Source organism: Penicillium chermesinum (assembly GCF_028974085.1).
Source record: "Penicillium chermesinum strain IBT 19713 chromosome Unknown utg000007l:1.0-2695246.0:1.0-2697696.0, whole genome shotgun sequence".
Taxonomy (NCBI): Eukaryota; Fungi; Ascomycota; class Eurotiomycetes; order Eurotiales; family Aspergillaceae; genus Penicillium; species Penicillium chermesinum.
Window position 1 is genome coordinate 126,643 of NW_026695317.1, and position 20,677 is coordinate 147,319.

General features: G+C 52.4%; 10 protein-coding genes across 10 annotated transcripts; 4 read left to right on the forward strand and 6 right to left on the reverse strand.

Annotated features, from left to right (window-relative positions):
- Positions 1–139: 139 nt before the first annotated feature.
- On the forward strand, positions 140–1,757 carry isn1 (IMP 5'-nucleotidase ISN1; the record flags this gene model as incomplete). Its single annotated transcript, XM_058478036.1, has 8 exons — positions 140–164; positions 211–221; positions 272–292; positions 341–355; positions 411–558; positions 620–1,414; positions 1,468–1,616; positions 1,668–1,757. 8 exons carry the CDS (start codon positions 140–142, stop codon positions 1,755–1,757), a joined length of 1,254 nt encoding a protein of 417 aa, XP_058326366.1.
- A 715-nt stretch (positions 1,758–2,472) lies between these two features.
- On the reverse strand, positions 2,473–4,906 carry N7468_008741 (ATP-dependent 6-phosphofructokinase; the record flags this gene model as incomplete). The annotated part of the gene is made up of 3 exons (XM_058478037.1): positions 2,473–3,029; positions 3,106–4,476; positions 4,567–4,906. 3 exons carry the CDS (start codon positions 4,904–4,906, stop codon positions 2,473–2,475), a joined length of 2,268 nt encoding a protein of 755 aa, XP_058326367.1.
- A 568-nt stretch (positions 4,907–5,474) lies between these two features.
- Positions 5,475–6,234, reverse strand: N7468_008742 (uncharacterized protein; the record flags this gene model as incomplete). The annotated part of the gene is made up of 3 exons (XM_058478038.1): positions 5,475–5,602; positions 5,676–6,035; positions 6,222–6,234. 3 exons carry the CDS (start codon positions 6,232–6,234, stop codon positions 5,475–5,477), a joined length of 501 nt encoding a protein of 166 aa, XP_058326368.1.
- A 1,247-nt stretch (positions 6,235–7,481) lies between these two features.
- On the forward strand, positions 7,482–8,790 carry N7468_008743 (phosphatase PAP2 family protein; the record flags this gene model as incomplete). The annotated part of the gene is made up of 4 exons (XM_058478039.1): positions 7,482–7,573; positions 7,673–7,915; positions 7,966–8,192; positions 8,270–8,790. 4 exons carry the CDS (start codon positions 7,482–7,484, stop codon positions 8,788–8,790), a joined length of 1,083 nt encoding a protein of 360 aa, XP_058326369.1.
- Positions 8,791–9,391: 601 nt separating this feature from the next.
- N7468_008744 (SDR family oxidoreductase) lies at positions 9,392–10,347 on the forward strand (the record flags this gene model as incomplete). The annotated part of the gene is made up of 4 exons (XM_058478040.1): positions 9,392–9,702; positions 9,771–9,875; positions 9,936–10,092; positions 10,156–10,347. 4 exons carry the CDS (start codon positions 9,392–9,394, stop codon positions 10,345–10,347), a joined length of 765 nt encoding a protein of 254 aa, XP_058326370.1.
- A 298-nt stretch (positions 10,348–10,645) lies between these two features.
- Positions 10,646–10,988, reverse strand: N7468_008745 (uncharacterized protein; the record flags this gene model as incomplete). Its single annotated transcript, XM_058478041.1, has 2 exons — positions 10,646–10,818; positions 10,874–10,988. 2 exons carry the CDS (start codon positions 10,986–10,988, stop codon positions 10,646–10,648), a joined length of 288 nt encoding a protein of 95 aa, XP_058326371.1.
- Positions 10,989–11,975: 987 nt separating this feature from the next.
- Positions 11,976–13,556, forward strand: N7468_008746 (NAD(P)/FAD-dependent oxidoreductase; the record flags this gene model as incomplete). Its single annotated transcript, XM_058478042.1, has 2 exons — positions 11,976–11,997; positions 12,187–13,556. The coding sequence occupies 2 exons, from the start codon at positions 11,976–11,978 to the stop codon at positions 13,554–13,556; spliced, it is 1,392 nt and encodes a 463-aa protein (XP_058326372.1).
- A 337-nt stretch (positions 13,557–13,893) lies between these two features.
- N7468_008747 (mediator of RNA polymerase II transcription subunit 17) lies at positions 13,894–15,894 on the reverse strand (the record flags this gene model as incomplete). The annotated part of the gene is made up of 3 exons (XM_058478043.1): positions 13,894–14,199; positions 14,229–15,555; positions 15,608–15,894. The coding sequence occupies 3 exons, from the start codon at positions 15,892–15,894 to the stop codon at positions 13,894–13,896; spliced, it is 1,920 nt and encodes a 639-aa protein (XP_058326373.1).
- Positions 15,895–16,215: 321 nt separating this feature from the next.
- N7468_008748 (CAZyme family GH1) lies at positions 16,216–18,336 on the reverse strand (the record flags this gene model as incomplete). The annotated part of the gene is made up of 8 exons (XM_058478044.1): positions 16,216–16,570; positions 16,624–16,833; positions 16,896–17,201; positions 17,259–17,319; positions 17,371–17,571; positions 17,639–17,855; positions 17,913–18,123; positions 18,173–18,336. 8 exons carry the CDS (start codon positions 18,334–18,336, stop codon positions 16,216–16,218), a joined length of 1,725 nt encoding a protein of 574 aa, XP_058326374.1.
- A 463-nt stretch (positions 18,337–18,799) lies between these two features.
- N7468_008749 (zinc-dependent alcohol dehydrogenase) lies at positions 18,800–20,030 on the reverse strand (the record flags this gene model as incomplete). The annotated part of the gene is made up of 3 exons (XM_058478045.1): positions 18,800–19,491; positions 19,557–19,847; positions 19,907–20,030. 3 exons carry the CDS (start codon positions 20,028–20,030, stop codon positions 18,800–18,802), a joined length of 1,107 nt encoding a protein of 368 aa, XP_058326375.1.
- Between the last annotated feature and the right edge of the window lie 647 nt (positions 20,031–20,677).

Consider the following 20,677-nt stretch of genomic DNA (forward strand, 5'->3'; position numbering starts at 1 on the left):
AGCCATCGGCACTCCTCATACCTGCCTGAGGCATCGAGAGGTCCACGCTCGAGCGCGTGACTCGGAGTCGAGGGACCGTGCGCGTGTATCAACAACTGGACGGTTGACAGCTCCAAGCCACCTCGCCTCATCAAACACCATGACGACTCGCTATCGTGTGGAATGTAAGTCGATATCTGCCCAATAAGCTACTTCTGCTCACCATATCAGACGCTCTCAAGGTACGCCACTCCCAATTGGGCCTTATTACATAACTAACTCGTAGGGGTAGACCCATCGACGGGACCAATTGGTATGTTCTCTCTTCCTATGCACGGGGGTTGGCTAATTTATCATTCAGATTGAGTGGATCAAAGTATGTCCCTGTGGCTCTAAAATTAAATCTGAATTCGAAGCCAACCATGGAATAGGGTCTTCTGGCCGTACCCTTTGTTCTGCACTCTCAGCCGACGGTCAACTATCAAGAATCGGGCGACGCACTCAAAGTCGTCGCTGCTGACACCCAGCAGCGCTATGCAGAGATTATGCGAGATGTCGGAGGTCTCATCACAGATCACAGTAAGACAATGGCTGTTGAGAATCATGCAGATCCTTCATTCGCTCACCGGTGATGAACTAGTCCGCCACTATGCCGGTAACCATCCGGGAAAATCAAAGCTCAAGTTGCTAGTCCCCTCCGTTGGCACGTTCTTTACGGAATTGCACCTGGAAGAGGCATTCAAATACCAAGATAGCCGCCGATTCATTAGCCGCCGACGATTTGTGGCGCCCTCGTTCAACGACATTCGACTTATCCTGAACTCGGCCCAGCTCCTCGGACTCGTCCGCTCCAGCGAGGTTGAGCTGGTCACCTTCGATGGCGACGTAACTCTCTACGACGATGGAGCCTGTCTTACGCCAGAGAACCCGGTCATCCCCCAGATTCTGCGTCTACTGCACCAAGACCGAAAAGTAGGTATCGTGACAGCGGCAGGCTACTCCGAAGCGCCGAAATACTACGAGCGCTTGTACGGCCTACTCGACGCCGTCTACGACTCATCCACCTTGTCTCCCGCCCAGAAAGAAGGCATTATTGTCATGGGCGGGGAGAGCAACTTCTTGTTCCGATTCGACCCAAGCTCCGACTGCCGTTTGGTCTATGTTCCCCGCAGCCAGTGGCTCCTGGAAGAGATGCGCGCATGGAACGATAATGACATCAAAGAGCTTCTTGACTTGGCCGAGTCGGCTTTACGAACATGCGCCGCAAACCTCAATCTCCCGGCTGGCGTACTACGCAAGGATCGAGCGGTGGGGGTGTACCCTGTCAACGGGGTCCGCATCAGCCGCGAGCAACTGGAGGAAACGGTCTTGGCTGTTCAGAATGCAGTCGAGAGGTCGGCTGTCGGCTCCCGGCTGCCGTTCTGCGCATTCAACGGTAGGCTGTTCTTCATTCATATTACGCCTGTCATCTGTCTGACCTGATCCTAGGTGGGAACGACGTGTTCGTGGACATTGGTGACAAGTCCTGGGGTGTCCGGTGTTGCCAGCAGTATTTCGGGAAAGGGCAGCCCATCGCCCCTTCAAAAACCCTGCATATTGGCGACCAGTTCTTATCTGCCGGGGCCAACGACTTCAAGGTATGTTGACCATCCATCTTCCTATGTTCATCGCTCATGTCATTCCCCAAGGCTCGTCTTGCTTCGACAACGGCTTGGATTGCCAGCCCTTCCGAGACGGTCGATCTGCTGGATGAATTGGAAGCAGCTGTGAACCCCTAGCGTTCGGACTTGTACCCCCCAGCGGTCTGGTGAACCACGTCACCGACATTTTTCGCGACGCATGAATGCGGCTCACAAATTTTTACAAGTTTACGTTGAAGGACAGGGGTCTATGTCTGGAAGCTACAATCATGGTACAGAAATTTCTTCATGTGAATCACCTGTATTTGCTTTGTTGGCTCAAGTCTCTTCAACTCCGCTGGAAGTTAGAAACTGTAAAAGCTCTCTCAAAACACAAGGATGATAAGTAACGCATGAAACACAATTCGGGAACGTCTCAATCCTATGTTGGTCTGGCAGAGATTGGAGTTGAATTGCGCGGAGTTCGTGGGTGGCGTAGCGTCGTGCATGGATAAATGATCGATCCTTGTATCATTGGGCAGGACCTTCATGATAGCCATAGGTTGAGAAATCAACATTTCCCTTCTAGCCATGAAATCTTCTCACCGAGCGGGAAAAACGCCAGCGATGCAGTGCTTCCATGTCTAGATCAATATGGACTTGCAGAAACCCCAATAACCAACTCATGGGGAGCTAGGGACGGACGGAACAGAGTGGACCGTTGTAGGATCTGGTGAAAGAAAAAGAAAAGTAGGAAATATTAACACTCCAAGCTCAGGAAATAACGCATCTCATCGCATGTAGCAAGCATCGATTGGTCGCAAAGGGGGAATAAAAAGTTGAGGGGGGTTTGGAAGGGCGAGGCGTGTTGATATTACGTACTCTCATAGCAAGTCCAGGTCTCGTCGGTCCGAGGATAGGCGCGGCCAGACAGAATGTTTACAACATTCTGCAGCTCAAGCCAGAACTCAGACTTAGGGCGACGACGAGCCCAGTCGGTCTCGGTGGCTTCCAGTCCGGTCTCGCCACCCATTGGTGAGAAGAGAACCTGAGAACCCTTCACACCAATGACAGCGGCAGACAGAGGATCATTTGCAATATCATCGCGGCCTTTACCAGCGTAAGACTCGATGTGTTGCATACATTTAATAGCCATCCGCAGGGCACGAACACGGTCCATAGGCGAAGGCTTGCCACCCTGTTGGAAATGACCTGGGACCGCGGCACGCGATTCAAAGCGACCCTGGGCCTCCTCCTTGATCATGTCAGCAATCACCTGGGTTGTGTAAGTAGACGACGCAGTCTCATTGCGCAGAATGATTTTTCCCGCACGGTTAGCGCCCTTGTCTTTGATGAAGTTGTCACGGAGAAGATCAATATCCTGGGAAAGCATCTTGATGTTGATGCCTTCTTCGGGGATGTAGACTGCGACTGCACCGACAGCTGAGACCGGCTACAGTGGCGATGTAGCCGGACTTGCCTCCCTGGGTCTCAATGACGAAGACACGGCGGCGAGAAGAGGAAGCAGACTGGCGAATGGCGTCGCAGAAGTCAATCAGCGTGTTCAAGCAAGTGTCACTTCCCAGAGAGTACTCAGTGCCTGGAACGTTGTTGGAGATGGTAGCTGGCAGCACAACGAGGGGAATCTTGAAGGCGGGGAACTTCTCGCGTGCCTGACGCAGTTGGCTCACTGCGGTGAAGGCCTCGAATCCACCGATAACAAAGAGAGCATCGAACTTGTACTTCTCGAAACACTTGGCAGTTTCTTCCAAATCCTCGCCGGGCAGGCTTCGGTTGGTACCGATGTCAGAGCCACCTTCGTTGACCCAGCTATCCGACTCCAGCCATCTCACCTCGCGAACAGAGCTGACAGGGGTGTCGGCATGGTGGCGGCAAAGGCCAGGGAATCCATTGTGAATAGCCAATGGAGTGTGTCCGCGGGTAAGACAGTATCCAACGGCAGCCCGGGTAGCTTGGTTCATGCCACCAGCCGGTGCACCGACGTGGATGATAGCGATGCGCATTTTCTTGTCCTCAGCGAGCTTCATCTTCGGGTGATTGGGCGTCGCAGTGTTTCGGTAAGCGTCGTAGTATTCCTTGAATTCGGCGTCTCGCTCAGCCATCGCCGCTGCGAATTCTTTAGCTTTGATCTTTGCCGTGACGTCTTGGGTCAACTTGACGGCATCCATGAGGGGGGTACGCAAAATCTTGTTTTCACGAATGGTGATAACGGGGGAAGGAGAGTCGGGCTTCATTTCTAGCACGGCGCGGACGGCCTCGACACCCTGCAGAGTCGATAGCCATCGATCATATGCGCATGCGGCACCACCACGCTGGGTGTGCCCGAGGACGGTGGTTCGTGTGTCCAGGCCCAGACGCTGAGTCAGAATATCCTTGACAGTCGAGCTTGAGATTTTGTTGAGCTGGCGATCCTGGGCTCCCTCGGCCACAATCACAATTGTGCGGCGCTTTCCTTGTTCCTTGCGGTTCTTGGTGATGGTGGCACACATGTCATCCTCCCAGCCATCCTTCGGGGGCATCTCAGGAATGAACAGCCAATCTGCGCCAGTACTAATGGCGGACATTAGAGCAAGCCATCCACAGTGACGGCCCATGACCTCGATGACGAAACCTCGCTGGTGTGAAAAGGCCGTATCGAAGACATCGTCGACGGCATCGCAAATTCGTGTGAGAGAGGAGTAGCACCCGATAGTAGCGTCGGTGCCCGACATGTCGTTGTCGATCGAGCCCACCAATCCGACGATATTAAGAACCTTGTAGGGCTCGACCTGCTCCTTGGATAATTCGCCAGCAGCAACGAGATCTGACAACAGCCCTGGCCATTCTGCACGGAAGACGTCGGCACCAGTCAAACTACCTATAGAAAACACCTCGGGATTAGTCGTTGTCCGTAGGGCAAAACATCACCTGGGACATAGGGAGAGAATTGACCCACCGTCACCACCACAGACCACTAGCGCATCAATGCCGCGCAGAACCATGTTCTTAGCAGCACGAAGACGCCCAGCCCGCTCACGGAAAGCCATGGAACGCGCAGAACCGATCAAGGTACCGCCACGCGACAACCAGCCTCGAACATCCTCCCAGTGTAGCTGTCGAATCATGTTGCCGCCGTTGACCAGGCCTTCGTAGCCTTCAAAGACAGCGTAGGCCTCGCACTCGCTGTGAATTGCCATACGGACGACAGCACGCACGGCGCCGTTCATGCCCGGGGCATCACCACCGGAGGTTAGGACACCAATGCGGCGCTTCTTGGGTGGCTCGACCGGGATCTTTGGAGCTTCCATATTGGAATCAGGGTGCCGACCTGGGGTCGAAAACAGTGAGAGCCAATTTGAGATAGTATGAAGAGCAAACGGGAACTGAAGGTCAATTTTGACCAGGAAAAGTTGCGGAGCTGAGCAGACCGGGGAGGGGTTATAACCAAATTCGGTGAGAAAAAGTAGAAGTGGGGTGATGGGGAGTGACGACACGAATGATATCAAGAGACCCCAAACCCGTTTTGAGCGCAAGATATGGGGGCTTCGGGATTGGGCGTTTAGACTGGAAATGAGAGATTGTCGTCCCACTTTCCAGTTTCCAATTTTTACGTTGGAAAATGGTCAAATCGATCAAATCACTATTTAATCATGGAAAGAGCCAAAAAAAGGCGGACACGCAGTGATGTCACCGCCCACTTCCCTTTTGGGACTAGCGACGGTTGTCAGATCACGTGCAACGGTTATGATTTGTGGCTTCAGCTTTCTTTCTGCCGCCTTGGAGGGCCGCTGCTGCTACTTCCTGCTGTTTCTAACGTGTTGTGTAGCCTCTGTCGATGGTCTGACCCGAGATCTAGGCCCCCTTGGTGCACAAGAATCAGATCAATGGGGCAATGTTCTTGACAACCGTCAGGCGATTGCCCATACCGTTGCTCTTGTGAAATTCCATCGGCCTGGCGCGACTCCTGCGGATCGAAGAACACTGTGGGGAGACCAGCTCCGTTCCTTCCCGGGAAGACATGCATGGGTTCCACTTACGAGTGTCAATTGGGCCAGGAGCCACGTTTTTGACGCTCACTCGGCGCCCTGCTAGTTCCTTGCAGACTCCGCGAGGTGCTCGACAGGTGCTTCGGAGCCGGCGTACGAGGTATAGAGCCCGTGACGGTGCCCAGCAACGCGGTGACAACCGACATGATCTTCCGGTCGTCCGCCACATGCTGCGCGGCCGCCTGTAGTATGAAAAAAGTTGCCTGGAATGGATCCTGGATGCGAATTGCCAACTCCCCGCCACCCCTGTTGTCAAAAGGTACTAACTCATGCAAACATGGAGTCAGCCTCTTCAGAGCCTTTCCGAGCGTATTGACAACAATGTCCAAGTGGCCGAAGTCCTCCAGCACGGACTCGAAAAGCCGGTCGACCCCATTCGCCGTAGTCAAATCTCCCTGGTAAAAGGTGACTATGTCTGGGGGAAGGATTTTCTAAATTCAGCCTCCAATTCCTGTGCACTCGCCTTGCTACTGGCCGAGTTATAATGTAATGCCAGCTGGAGGCCCGCTTGACCCAGTTCTCGAGCGGTCTCTGCCCCTAGGTTCTTCAAATCTCCAGTTACCAGAGCAAATCTTACCGTTCAGAGCCATCTTGTAGATTCCGATTGTTCAGATCGTTGCAGAGACAATGACTTCTGGAATTTGGCCACCTTTAAGGAGGAATTCATCGCTTTAAATAGCATCGTAGTAGCATCGCTCCGAGACAACCTATGACCTCACCTGCGGCTGAGTCGAACTGTGGTTCGCTCAAATGTGGACCCGATTGTTTAGAACTATGCATGCGTGCCCACATGCCCGAACTATTCCTTGCTATGAGGAGTGAGATTGTCCTTGTTAGACCTAATTGAGAGCAGCATCCATTTTGTGACTCGCGCACACAGTATGTGATTGGACCATCCAATGAGTCTTCCCAGGCGTGTGTGGCTTGTAGCGGGCCCAGCTGAAGGTTCCCATGCCTCCCCCCCCCCCAAACTGACCTCGAAGTATGTGATCCTCTTCCTTCTTATGGGGTGTTGCCCTCTGTTTCTACGCACCAGTTGTCAGTTAGAAGGGCCAACGAGCTTGGATACCCGTGTCGAACATGGTACGTCCTGCCTTGGAATCTATAACAGAGCCCGTGAAGCCAGTACTTCGAGAGCAACCACCCCCGCCTTTCTCTGTGGCACACAGCTACTATGAGGTGGCATTCCATACTTTGCATGACCTCTTGTGCCAACCCCGCCAATTGCCTCGACTAAACAACTACTTAGTGCTGGGGTACTCGAAGTTTCCATGAGCGCCTGAAGACCCCCTCTGTGACGAAAATCAAGCATCCCAGGGTGATTACAGCCCACGCTGGGGGATCGCGGCCCCAGATCAGCGCTACTCAAGTAGGTAAGCGCCACGCCAACACCCGTGGACCAATTTGCAGGTAGTCATGCCAACCCATTGGATCTCACGTATTAATAGACAGAGCTGGTCAGGACAATGAAGCTAGGCAGCAAGATACTGCCCTGATATGATCATCACGGAAGCGCCCATAAGCAGTGCTATCCTCGTATTGTCGTCGATTAAACTTCAGTAGCCGCGGGGCCACGCGCTCCGCCACGACGTGAACGGGGCCACACGACCACACTCAGCGTCGCGCCTGTTTGGCTTAAAAGGCCTTTTCATCCCCGATTTCCGTCCTCCATCTCGCGCGTCTCTTGCGCACTCCCATCATCTCACAGCCCACGGGCGCCAATCATCTGAGCCCTCCGACACCGTCCCTGCTCTATACCGAACGGTCAAGGCCGCCGAACTGTTTCAAGGAGACGCCCATCGGTCGAGCGTGAGGAGGCCAGCCCCGTTAATTCAACATGGGACCAAAACAGGCGATAGCGCACATCTCAAAGGTGCACATCTCAAAGGTGCTGCTCCTTTCATATGTTGTGGATTGGGTCTTCATCGTGTACGTCTAAACATAAACTCTCAGGCTTCTCTCCGATCTATGGAGATGATGCCCCATTCTTCCCGTCCGCCTCCACTTTTTCTAATCTTGCGTATCTAGTGGTGTCGCCTTGATCGGCTACGGATTTTACAAAGAGAGCCCGAATCAACACCCCTTCTCTCTATCGGATCCTACCATTTCGTATCCATACGACAAGAAAGAGACCGTGAGCACGAAAACCCTGATCCTGGTATCGCTCTTGGCCCCCGCCGCCATTATCCTGATCGGCGCATGGACAATCGTCCCCGGAACCGCTGCCCCGGCGGGCATCAAGCCTTCTACCGCGCAGGTCCTGCGTCGCAAGTTTGGGAATGGAACGCGGGCTGGATGGGGCTAGGTCTCGCACTGGCTAGCGTCTGGATGTCCACCCAAGGTCTGAAGGTCTTGGTCGGAAAGCCGCGGCCCGACCTGCTGGATCGCTGTAAACCAGACTTGTCGAAAATCACAGATTACATGGTCGGCGGCCTGGGAACGCACATCCAGGATGCCCCTATTTTAGTGACGTGGGGTATTTGCCAGGTCAAGACCAACCTCGTCAAAATCGATGGCTTTTCCAGTTTCCCGAGCGGACATGCATCTTGTAAGTTGCGGTATAGGCAACGCACATCGTCGCACTTCCTCCAGGGCTGTGAACATCTGCTGACTCCTTCCATCCAGTCTCGTTCGCCGGTCTCGGATACTTGACCTTGTGGTTCGCCGCCAAGCTCTCTATCGGATTCCCTTATCTTTCAGTGTATCCAGTCAAAAATGAGACGCACACTGATGATCAACAGTCTGCACGAAAGCGAGGTGCCGCCCCTCCAGTTCTGCTGATGGTTCTGGCGTTCGTACCTACCGCGACCGCGTGTTTTATCGCTGCGTCTCGATGGGCGAATTGCCGTCACCATGGCTTTGACGTCCTGTTCGGATCTGCCATGGGCATTTTCTTTGCCTTCATCGGCTTCCGTATGTATCATCTCCCCATCCAGCGTGGAGCAGGTTGGGCATGGGGTCCACGCAGCCCCCACAGAGCCTTCATCCGAGGACTGGGGTTCCCAAGCTCCCTAGGGACAGACAGCTGGACATATTCGAGTAAAGGGGGTGACCAAGATTCCTGTGTCTACCGCGAAGACAATGCAATAGAAAATGGGGCCAGTAATGGGAATCATTCACAACTCCCTATGGCCGAACGGGCATGATAAGCGACGTCAGACCTAGTAGTCATACGATGTATAACACCGTTAATATATTTCCACTATCCTTTTTTCCGCTAGAGGATTTTGCCAGCCTTTTATCAGAGCAAAACGGCTTCCTTGTTATGTCCGATAACGTCGAGAAGCAGCTAGAAGATAGAAGGAAATGGCAAACTCCGTCCAACCCCACAATGCTCGGAATGCCGACCTAAATAGGAAATATTGATGCCTTGGGCATAAAATGGGCGACCCTGGACCCATCTCCTCGAATACGTCGCCCTCAATGTGGTATGAGGATTCCTATCGATTTATAATATCGGGTTCGTGGATGATACCACCAGGCTTGAATTAACACCGACATGCCGAATATCTGAAGCTCCGATGACAAATCCCATGAGGCTGGCGACCAAACCTTCTGGATTCCTGCCAGCAAGCTCTGCCATAATCAGAAGCTACACATTCAGGATCGCGGGCTTAAGCGGAGATTAGTTAGGTCCGCTGCTCATCGTATAAGAATAGTTGCCTCCCATCATCACTTCTCCCACTCAATCCAGTGATCAGTGATACCCAATTCAACGACGCAAGCACCAAACCCCAGCCGACCGCCATGGCTTCGTATTTAGTAACCGGTGCCTCGAGAGGCCTCGGTCTAGAACTTGTGACCCAGCTGGCAGCGAAGCCCGTGACTGAAGTGCGTATCGTCTTTGCGGCTGCCCGATCGAGTAACCCACAAAAGCTTGAAGAGCTCGCAGCCGCGTCCAACGGACGGGTTCAGCTGGTTCGACTGGACGTTGGCGTCAAAGAAAGTGCCCAGGAGGCCGCCAACGAAGTTGAAAAGAAGCTACAGGGCGAGGGACTGGACTACCTGATCAACAATGCGGGTGTCATGGACTACCATCCTAACGGACTGGAGGGAATGTAAGGAGTTGGATTGTCTACGATGGCTCAAAGTCTGCAGGTGAAGAGCGCTAATCCTTTTTATTTAGGGATACTCTCGACGAGGTGTTTCATACGAACGTTACTGCAGTTCATTACGTGACACAAGCTTTTCTGCCTCTGCTTCGCAAGGGAAAGAAGATTGTGATCAACATGTGAGTGACGCGGTCATGGTTCAGGAGCTTCGAGAGAGCGGGATCTAACTATAATTGTAGCTCCACTACTCTGGGTGCTTTCTCCAAGGTTCACATATATCAGCCTATGCCATCGCCGGCATATACAGTTACCAAGGCTGCTCTGAATATGCTCGGCTTGCAGTATGCCTACAAGTATAAGGACGAAGGATTTACCTTCCTCGCGATTAGCCCTGGAGTGAGTTCTTCCAACGCTGTAGAGGATTCCAGGGTTGTTGCGCTGATTGCTAACGTTGAATAGTGGCTGCGAACGGACCTGGGATCGCAGTACGCCGACCTCCCAGTGGAGGTCGGCGCGGAAAAGACATTGGATATCATTCAAAGGGCTGGACCGGAAGTCAACGGAAAATTCTGGAACATCCAAGTCGACGGCTGGGAAGAACCCCGGGGCCAGAATAAAAATCAGTATGACGGAAAGGAAGTTGCTTGGTAGTGTCCCACCAGCAACAAGCAGGGGGCTTGAATACCCCGGGTTCCTAAAAGTACCTTTCGCGAGCTTTGAGATTATAGCATAGAAGGGAGGAACCGACTCCGAGTTTCCAACTTGACGTATGAGTTCAATTCTAACCAGGTTCCGACATTAGGTGGAATTCTATTTTCAGTTGAAAGGTGTATCGAAATTGCGTGGTTGACATCTCCCGGTAAAAATAGATACGGAGTCCAAACAAACAGAATTTAGCTGCCAAATGGTCAGATCCTCCACACAACATTGTATTCTATGACAAGACTGCTTACACCGAGCATGAGTGACTGCCTTCCTGTTTGGGATCCTGGCATCCGTTGTCGCATTTCTTAGGATGTCCCACGTCACCCGGGTTCTTGCAGTGGAAAAGGACGTTCTTCAGAGGCGTATTCTCCAAGTCGGTTCCCTTGAGCACATCTTTCAAGTCGGCCTCGGTAAATCCTGTGCGAAGTTAGAAGGCGTCAAAGTCAAAGGACATGAGCAAAGCGCATCATACCTTTATCGCTGATCAACACGTCCGCGCAGTAATCAAAGCTTGGAGTGCATGTCTTCTTGGCAAAGCCACTTGACACCAACGCGACGAGCACCAGCGCAACAGAGGAGAACTTCATGACGAAAGGTTGGAAAGGGTGTGAAAACGGTGCGCCCTGTAGCGAGTCCAGGGCACACATATATAACTCTCTGTGCGAAGGAGGTAAAAACAGGAAAGAATCTATAAAATCTCTCGCATACCAGTGTCCGCGCAGAAAGCGTGGCCACAGCTCATCGTGGAATGCGGGTTGGTATGTCCATGCATACCTCAGCATATGAGCTCGCCTACATCCACCACTTCGATCTTTAGTACCATGCGTCAATTTCAAGAGATTAATTGCAATACAAAATACACGGACAATTCATACCGTATTTGTAGATCCAATTGGACGTCTCCTGGAGCCACGGGTGGAAGCAACTCCACAGAGAGACACGTTGGTTAGTCAGTGCCGATCGCCCAGAAAACGTCATTGAAGAATCCAACCAGGGAAGTTCATCTTCAGAAAGTAGGTCAATGCTTTACATAGCGCCCCCTCTGCATACTAATGTTGCACAAGCCTGGATCGCCTTCAAGCGGTGACGGGGAGTATCCGGAGATTGGCTCCACATACTTTTCGGTCAGCTTTGCTAGAACATTTTTATCTTTTTATTTCTTTTGAAAACGCCAAGGGTACGAACGTTCATGGCATTGTATATCTTCAGAATTTTTGATATGCCTTGGGTTTTTATGGCACGCTAATCATCTTCCCGTTCTGAGTGGCCCTGGGGCTTTGCTAGATGTTGCGATCAATAACTATACCAAGGGATTCCTAGGAGAACTATAAAGCGTACGCCTTAGCCTTCTGATGAGCCTGCTTAATGTCAATCCTACAATACTAGTAGGAACTGCCCGATAATCTATCTGGTGGGTTAGGACCATCTCATCCCAACCAGGCATGTATATCCGTCTCGATAAGATAAACCCCGCACAGCCTAAGAATAATTTCATATCAGGGTTCAATCCCAGATAAGAACCCCCCCTGAATGTACAGCAGGGCGTCCGCCCGAATTACCCGTCATCAGAGGTCATGGAGCCTAACAGAGAGCTTGGTACGTTCTCACGTAGCATTTCATGTCCAATGGCGCAAAGGGGAACCCCCAGACGAGTTAACAGACCCATTGCGCAGTTTCGAAGCTGGTAGTCGCTGATCCGGGGCTTCCTCGGCGAATCCGACCAGTCCTACTGGCAACATATCCCTCATGAACTGGCAAATGTACAGTCTGCGACATTGCCAACAGAACGCGACTATGCTATCATCGGATCGGGGATAACGGGAATGTCGGTCGCCAAAAGCCTTCTAGAGCGACACCCATCAGCCACGATAACCATCTTCGAAGCCCGAACGCTGTGCTCGGGTGCGACAGGCCGAAATGGAGGCCAAATGGCCGCCAACGTGGGCGAAGAGTATGCCCATCTCGCCGACGCCCACGGTCCTGAAATGGCGGGCAAGATTGTGTCGTTCACATTCCACAACTTGCAGAAAATGCAGGAGCTGATCAAGGAATACGATGCCGAAGAACTGAGCGAGATGCAGCGATTGAAGAAGCTACGAGCGTTTTTAACCGAGGACTCGTTCGAGGGGTTTCAAAAGAGTATCGCTCGTCTGGAATCCGACCATCCCTCCTGGAAAGGGCTGTATACAATACTGGATAAGGAAACACTCATTAAGGTTGGCGAATTGATGTTTGGAAGATATGTGGTGAAGCTGACCGACGTCAGGAATATGGCATCCACGGAGCAGCAGGGGGAGCCCTGCTTCCTGCAGGAACCGTGTGGCCCTATCGACTCGTCACGAAGATCTTCGCCGACCTCCTCAAGAAGCCCGAATAGGCTAACCATTGAGACCCACACGCCTGTCGAGTCGGTCCAGAATGACTCCAGCTTCATCACGCCAACTACGTCGGTCTTTCCGTACACCATCCAGACCCCGCGAGGACCCTCGCGAGTGGCCAATGTGGTCTACTGCACAAATGGGTATAGTGGCCATCTGATCCCTGAGCTCCGGGGCCACATCCACCCATTCAAAGGCACAATGACAGTTCAAGATCCCGGGAACTCCGTGCCTAATCAAGGTCAACATTTATCCTGGGGCTTCCATTACCCACCGACCTACGATCCCACCACCAAAGAATCCGGCTACGGGCTGTACTACCTCGGCCAGAGTGCGAAGACGGGCTACTTCTACTTTGGCGGCGAAAACACGCGGATCGAGGATGCTGTTTCTGCAGATGACAGTTTCGTGGGGAGCAACTCGGTGCTCCATCTCCAATCTGTTCTGCCGAAGTTCTTTGGCCAAAGGCCCGGTTCGCAATGGAAGCTGGTGAGCTCCTGGAGCGGGATAATGGGATTCTCGGCTGATGGGCTGCCTCTCATTGGCAGACTCTCATCGTCGCTGACGGGCCGGAATGGGAAAGGCGAATGGATTGCTGCGGCGTTTAATGGGTATGGCATGGCTAACTGCCTGATGTGTGGGGATGCCCTTGTTTCGATGATACTTGGCGAGGGCTCGAACGAGTGGCTTCCTGGCGCATATGAATTGAGTGAGAGCCGGCTGCAAAATACTCTCGCAACCTCTGAATCGATCAGTGCCTTGACTCCTAAGCTCTGATCTGTCATCCATCCAGGTATGGAAGCCCTTTGATAGCGCTATCTGATAGTATAGTGAGACCGAGGGTGGCCGACGTGAAACTCAAACGGTTACAGACTATTTCGCAACATGGAAGTTCTCAAAAGGATTAGCATGTGTTTGAATTTCATTTCATAAAGGGTATATGCTATCGAGCGCCGATTGAATGCCGCTGAACGCCAGATGACTGTAATGCTGAGATATAGCTCTTGTCTCCAAATCCTCAATTGGGAATGCGTTGTAGAGACGTGCGGCTGGTTGTCTCAAACCGGCTAAATGCTTTTTTTTCCTCTTTCACCGCCACATCAGGAAAGGAACTTCACGATGTCTGACTCGACACAAAATCTATGAGAGAAGATTCGGCGGTTGTGCCTTCGGAAGGATTGCATATCCAAACGTGCAGTCTTGACGGTTGTGATTCTGGTTCCTGACCGCCATGCCCCAGCGCGTCGAATTTGCGCACCCTGTGGACTGAGAGCGACAGTTCGTGGCGGGATAACGACACCTTCATTTTCTTATATTTTCGTGGCTGGCCGGCTAGCACGAGCTCGCCCAGATGAGGGTAGACTGGCTCCCAGAAGTGACCCTCCGCAGGGGTCGCTTTCTGGTCTTCGTCGGCGGGCCGCTTTCGCCAAGAGATGGAATAGACCCGACGACATCAAGCAATAAAATGTGTATAATCGCAGCCTCTACTTCTTCTCTGAGACCAAGGGGGCCAGGTGACTTGAAATCGGGGGCAGGAGAGTTGACGGTAACTTTGTAGGCAGTTCCGAGTGGCGGCGCTAGTAAAGTGGTGCGAACGGTAATTTCGAAGCTGCTACCAGAGCTGAGAAGATCCCCACGGAAGACCGACTTAACGGGCGACAAGGAATTTTGTAAGAGAACCTCCAGGGTTGGGGGGGCCGGGTGGCCTGGGTTCTTGGACTCGTTGATGAAGCTACTTATGGTGAAATCCGGTGTTTCTAAGCCAGCTTTATGCAAAACGCCATAGATATCGCGGAGAAATGATTCAAGCCGCCGGACGTAAGATAGATGTTGGAAGTAGGCAAGGGCAGGGCGGAGAAGAGGATATTCGGGATTAGGACGTTTCTTGCCGGTTAATGGTGATGGTATTTGCGTACGGCGGTGGAGGTTTTGGCGATGAGCGAAGGCGAGAAGAATTCGGATTGAGTGAGCAAGGCCATCCGCGAGAAGATTCTCTGAATCGCTTGAGTTCCGACCACAGCCAAGGCTTTCATCATTTGAGTCGACAAGATCCAGCAAAATCTCCAGATCATCAGATGCAGGAACGCGGATATGATCTTGACGGACTGTAACACCGGATGGTGCCATGGCTCGAGCTTCCCGTACCAGCTCATGGTATAATTCCTCCTCAAACACAGAGTCACGGGCTTGAAGGATTTGATACTCCACAGAATCCGGGTTGCTCGAATTCTGTTCAGAAGGTCGCGAGCTACTGGAAATATTCGAACCTTCCTTCACGCGGACACGAACGAATCTAGATCCAGCTGGAATGAGTCCTTTGTCTAGGAGCAAAGCCCCGTCCGCCGATCGTCGCAAAGAAGCCAGGCCACGGTCTCGGAAGATAGGTGTAGCCTCCAGGGAAGCCGTACTGAACTCCGAGTGCTTGACGATTTTGTGGCAACCTGCAATTTTCCAACCCTTCGCCTTCACTGCTAGCACTTCGTTCCAGTACCGAGATTCAGCAGTCACCTCGGAGTCGAGCCTGGACGCGGCATCTAATAGCTTTGAAGAGGCCGAATTGAAGTTCTGAATTCTCCATCCCCGAGAGACGGTCGCAATATCATTCAGCGCCGCCTCGGATTTCGCTGGGGGGTTGACAACCTCGCCATTGAGAGAGCCCAGGGGTGCGACTTGCTTCAGGAAAGGGGACATGGACGTTTCGGCCTGTCGCGGCGCGTGTTTCGATAAGAGGAGGGACACGAAATCGAGAGCAAACATAGCTTCCGTATGGGATTGTCTAAGGGTATGCAGGTTAGCGAAAGCAATCAGTGAGGGTGCAGGAGACCAACGCGGCGAATTGAATTATTTCATTGCGCTTCTTGTATAAACGGTCGCGGCGCTCGGCTGTGTCCAGGTCCGTCTCCTCAGCCTCCTCATCTGATGGTGGTGCGCCATTCTGCTCCTGCTCTTGGGCGATTTTTGCCTGAAGGATATCCTCGTTCACATCTCGAAATGAACCCCATTGCTCGTTAATCTGCGCGATCTCGACCGGCAAGGTGTCCGGTTGATCCTTCTTCTCCGCGGTCACGCGGAGGGAAGGGTGAAGGAGTCTGCCATGGCTGGGAGCAATCCCCATCAACTGCAGACTTCGCTAAAGGGACACAAAGAATTGACAAAAGCGACCCGGTGGAGATCAAGCTGCTGCTCAGGAAGCTACGGGTTTCGGTGGTTTGCCCGCGTGGGGAGCTACCACGTGACCCATTGAGTGCCGCGGCCCTTCAAGGAGTGAATGGTCGCACAGGAGGGAACTAGTACTTAGGGGTAATCATGAGCTTTAGAGGAACTTGGATGAGGTTAAATTGTACGGGCAATGCAACCCAAGCAAGTGCTGTTGGTTCTTCGCAGACTCGGAGCTGATACTAGTGGTCACTCCTAGATACATATCTGGCGGCTTGATCTACTGCTTGGGCTGTCTAGTCTTCACGAAGTCCACCAGATCAAAGAAGCTTTTCTTGTAATGGCGTTGCTGGGTCGTTCTGTTGACAGCCTGGATACCAAATTGCTGCGCGTAGTCTCCAAATTCCCAGTTGTCCACAAAGCTCCATGCGAGGGCGCCCATCACATGGACCCCATCTTCGTAAATGGACTTCAAGATCTCTGACATGAATGACAGATAGTAAATGCTGCGGGGCGAGTCAAAGAGTTGATCGGGTAGATCTTTGGTCGCCTCGCTATATACAGGGAAGCCAAATTCCGAGACAAACACAGGGTGGCGCCAGGTATTGTAGATATCAAATAGGTACTCACGCAGACTAAGGACAGAGTTAGTCGAAGCTCCGGCCCACAAGCAGCTGCCAGTACTCACTACGTGGGAGTGATATAAACATAAGAGTCAGATCGATAGCCGATGTTCCACCCGTACCTATTGGTGGTCTCTTGTTTCACACAGTACGGGAAGAGTGAGTTGGCAGTGGATGTGTTCGAGGCACAAGCATCAACGCCTCCATCGGCGGGGATACGACTGTCGCAGTGTAGGGGTCGATGCCGAAGAAATCCGACGTATTCTTCATGTAGGCTAGCTCAGAATCATTTAGCTTTCGCGCCCCCGGCATAGTCTTCAGCACAGAATCAGGGTACTGCTTCCCCAAGAAGATTGGATTGGCAAAGAAACCCAGCTGTAGCTCCTGGAACCGATTGGCTGCTGCAACATGGCTCGCATTCTTGGGATCCTTGGGCACTCCAAAGTTATCATTGAACTTGATCCCGATCTTCCCGGAGCCCTTGAGCTCGTCATGGTAGAAATGGTAGATGCGAGAGTGCGCATGAACCACGTTATCAACTCCTTGGAAGTTGAACGAGTAGAGAAGCGGCTCATTGAAGGTGATCCAGATTGGCACGCGATCCGCAAAATGGGTCAAAAGAACCTTGCCATAATTTACAAATCTAGATGGGATGATCTTAGTAAATAGCACCTCGAGCTCATGCTGGTCAGTAACTCACGCATCCACGAAGGTTTCGTTTTGGTAGCCGGCGTTATTGAAGCCAATGTCCGGATGCCGCGCTGCATTCCCATCAGTCAAGGAACCTTCCTTTTGAACACATGCAAACTTACTGATGTTATCGCCCGCAAAGAACAGCAGAGGACTGTCGAAGTGAAGCATGGTGACAACAGGCTGCATTCCAGCGTCCAAAACCGTGTCGATGAGGTCGTTGTAGTGGTCGATGGCTTGCTTGTTGACAGGCGTGCCGGGTAGGGCAAATGGCAGGATCCGGGTCCAGGGGATAGTGAAGCTGTAGTATTCCACACCCATGGCTGCCAGTCGCTGAATGTCCTGCTTGTATAGGGAAATAGTTCTCGTTCGTCACATAGTCCTTTGGACGATCGTCCGCGATGAGTTTTTCCAGAAGGGAAGGGCTACGACCTTCCAAGCCAACGGCTCCTTCAATCTGTGCCGCGCTACCGGCAACACCAAAAACAAAGTCTTTAGGAAAGTCATAGCAGTCGGTAGGGCTGAAATAATCAGCCGGCGGAAGAACCAGCTCCTTCCTCGGCACCGGGGTGGGGCTGACAGTCGTAGAGTAGATCCCTGTAGTTGTCTGGGGGGCATGTTCAGTTTTACATAACGGCGACGAGTATAGGAGCAGAAGCCTCACATAATTTTGCAGATCCGCGCTCAGCCACATGGACGACCAGGCAGCTTGGCCATAGGGGTCAGCTGTGTCACTAGCAGCCACCGCGGTGTGACCAGGAAGCCAACTCCCCCAAGTGGTGGTGGACAGCCTTGTAGTGAAATGTTTGAGTGCATCAGTGGGCGCAGGCCCATACTTCCGAGTAGTCGTAAGAGAAGGCACCGATGTCGCGTATCTTTGAGCTGTCAGCTTAGGATTGTGGATCTCAGAACGTGATGATATACCTGACCGTCTCATTTAAGGTAAAAGAAAATGGCTGAAAGAAATAGCTCGGCGAGTCGATTGGCGCTGTGCAATGTGGTCGAGCAGAACCGCCAGTCTTAGTTATGTAGACCTCCTGGGCGCCTACGCCCACGGCGAGGACAGTCAAAAGCAAGTGCATAGACATAGTGGAAGGCGATTGAGAGGGGGCTTACAACTGAACGGAAATTCCAAGCTTCTTAAGCACGGAATTAATCTACAGTCGGCGATGTCGCCGTAGGGAGACCCCACTGCTGCCTCGTTTGTGGAGAGGGCCGGCTAAATATCGGGGTAGCGGGTTGGATTCCTGTAATGATGGAGTCGTCCGAACCCTAAGCCCCTGGGATACGGAGACCTGCAAATAACGGGGTAATCGGGCAGGGAGTGCTGGATCCGGGGTACAGCCGTCTATATTGTCTGATTGGGTTGCATTGCGCGGTGGTCAGACCCTTCCCCACCAAGTGGAGACATGAAAACGTGGAGACACCGAAACGTGGGGGTTCTTGCAAGCCGGATCAAATTCATTCACGCAGCATAGCACGTAGTGAGGATTGTTGAGGATAGCAGCTAACCCCAGATAGGACATACGTGGAATTAAAGACAGGGGATGGCTATTCCACCCAGTCAAACTTAACCACAATGCGGCCGGCGACTTCACCGCGGCGCAGCTTCTCCACAGCCTCGGGGAATCGATTGACGGGGTAAACCTCGCTGATCTGATGTAGCATTCCCCTCCGGGCAAAGTCCAGCGCACGCGCAGTGTCCCGGCGGCTTCCCACCAAAGTTCCCTTGATACTCAAGTTCTTGAAGATATAGTCACATGGATCGGCCCCCAGAAGCATCGAGCCTCGGGGTGGCAGCCCAATACACATCACCACCGACCCGACGCGGTCGCCTACAAATGAGACGGCAGTTTTGTAGGCAGCAGGGGCTGTAATGAAGACCCCATGCACCCCAACGCCATCGGCGATATCAACCACGTCTTTTGTAGGGTCGGGGGACTCTTTGAAGTCCACAAAGGCCTCCGCTCCCATCTTGAGGGCCAATGCACGCTTAGTATCCCCGGTGTCTACCACAATAGGCCGTAGTCCCATCGCTTTTGCGAGCTGGACTCCCTGGATCCCTACGCCGCCCCCTCCGCCAGGGAAAACAACCCAGGATCCTGCCTGCAGGTTCGCTTCGAACAGCGATCGGAATATGGTACTTGCACTGCACATGATCGGGGCTGCGATCTCGTCAGGGACCCCGTCAGGAATGGGCGAAGCGTAGCGTGCGGGGGAAACCACATATTGCTGGTACGTCCCTAAGGTATTCCACGGTCGATTAGAACTGCCCAGACTGGCCTTGAGTATTGAGTATCCAGCTCACCTGGTACCATCAAGCCAGAATGGATTGCATCCTTGCAGTATGTCTCTTTGTCATCCCAACACAAAGTGCATGCGTGACAGGTATCCACAAGTGGCTTGATGCCAGCTCTGTCGCCTAATTTGAAGTTCCGCACATTGGCCCCAATCTTGACTACCACACCTGCTCCTTCATGACCTGGGGAGCGTACACCGAAGGAGGACATGGGCGGAAGGCCCAGATCTCCTCTCATCATGTGGATATCGGAGGCACATAGGCCGGTGAGGTTCAAGCGAATAAGTACATCGTACGGGCCTGCAGGAATCCCTCTGTCGGAGATAGCTCTTGCTTGAATGACTGTCGACTGAGCTTACCTGGCTCCGGTACTGGCACCTCCTGTACCTCCAGATGGAAGTCAGGTCCTTCGTTCACAACGACACCGGCTTTGCAGTGTGTAGGAATCTCAAACTGGGGCGATAGCGATCTCATACTGTCCATGTTTCGGGCCACAGAGTGTAGTCTTGGAATAGCAGATTACCAATGGTATGAAAGCGGTTTTCACTACTAGAAGGCTGACTATTAGGGGGCATGATAGCCGGCACCCGAGGCCCAATAGACAGGGATCACCGGCAAGTCAGTTTCCCCCTCTTCGAGTGCGGAATTACCTAGCTGATGGATCACGACTGTCGCTGGATTTCCCCGCTTTCTGGTACTTTCATTACAGTTCTCAACGTAATTCCCCGCTCCACCGTCATGCATGGATGTGGGGACTGATGTGGGTAGACAAAGCACAGCACCGGAGAACGCGCCCATTCTTTCCAGACCAAAGAAACGACTGAGCCTAGTTAATAACCCTAAGAGATTTAAGGGGCCTTTTTTTTCATGGTGAAATAGGAACTGCAGAGTCTGTTATAAACCAACCGCGAATAAGGATATAAAGTATCACTACTAGTTAGTTCCATATACCATTAGTAGCAGTTGCAGTCAGCTCGCCAAGGTAACTGCAAATATGCCACCTGCAAAGCCTGATACACGCATTGAAACAGTGTCTGAGCGGTTGGAACATATCGCTTCCCTTTGTCGTCATCATCGTGAGCTCGACATATTTATTCGTACTAAGATCGTGGGCAAGTCCACATCTTTGC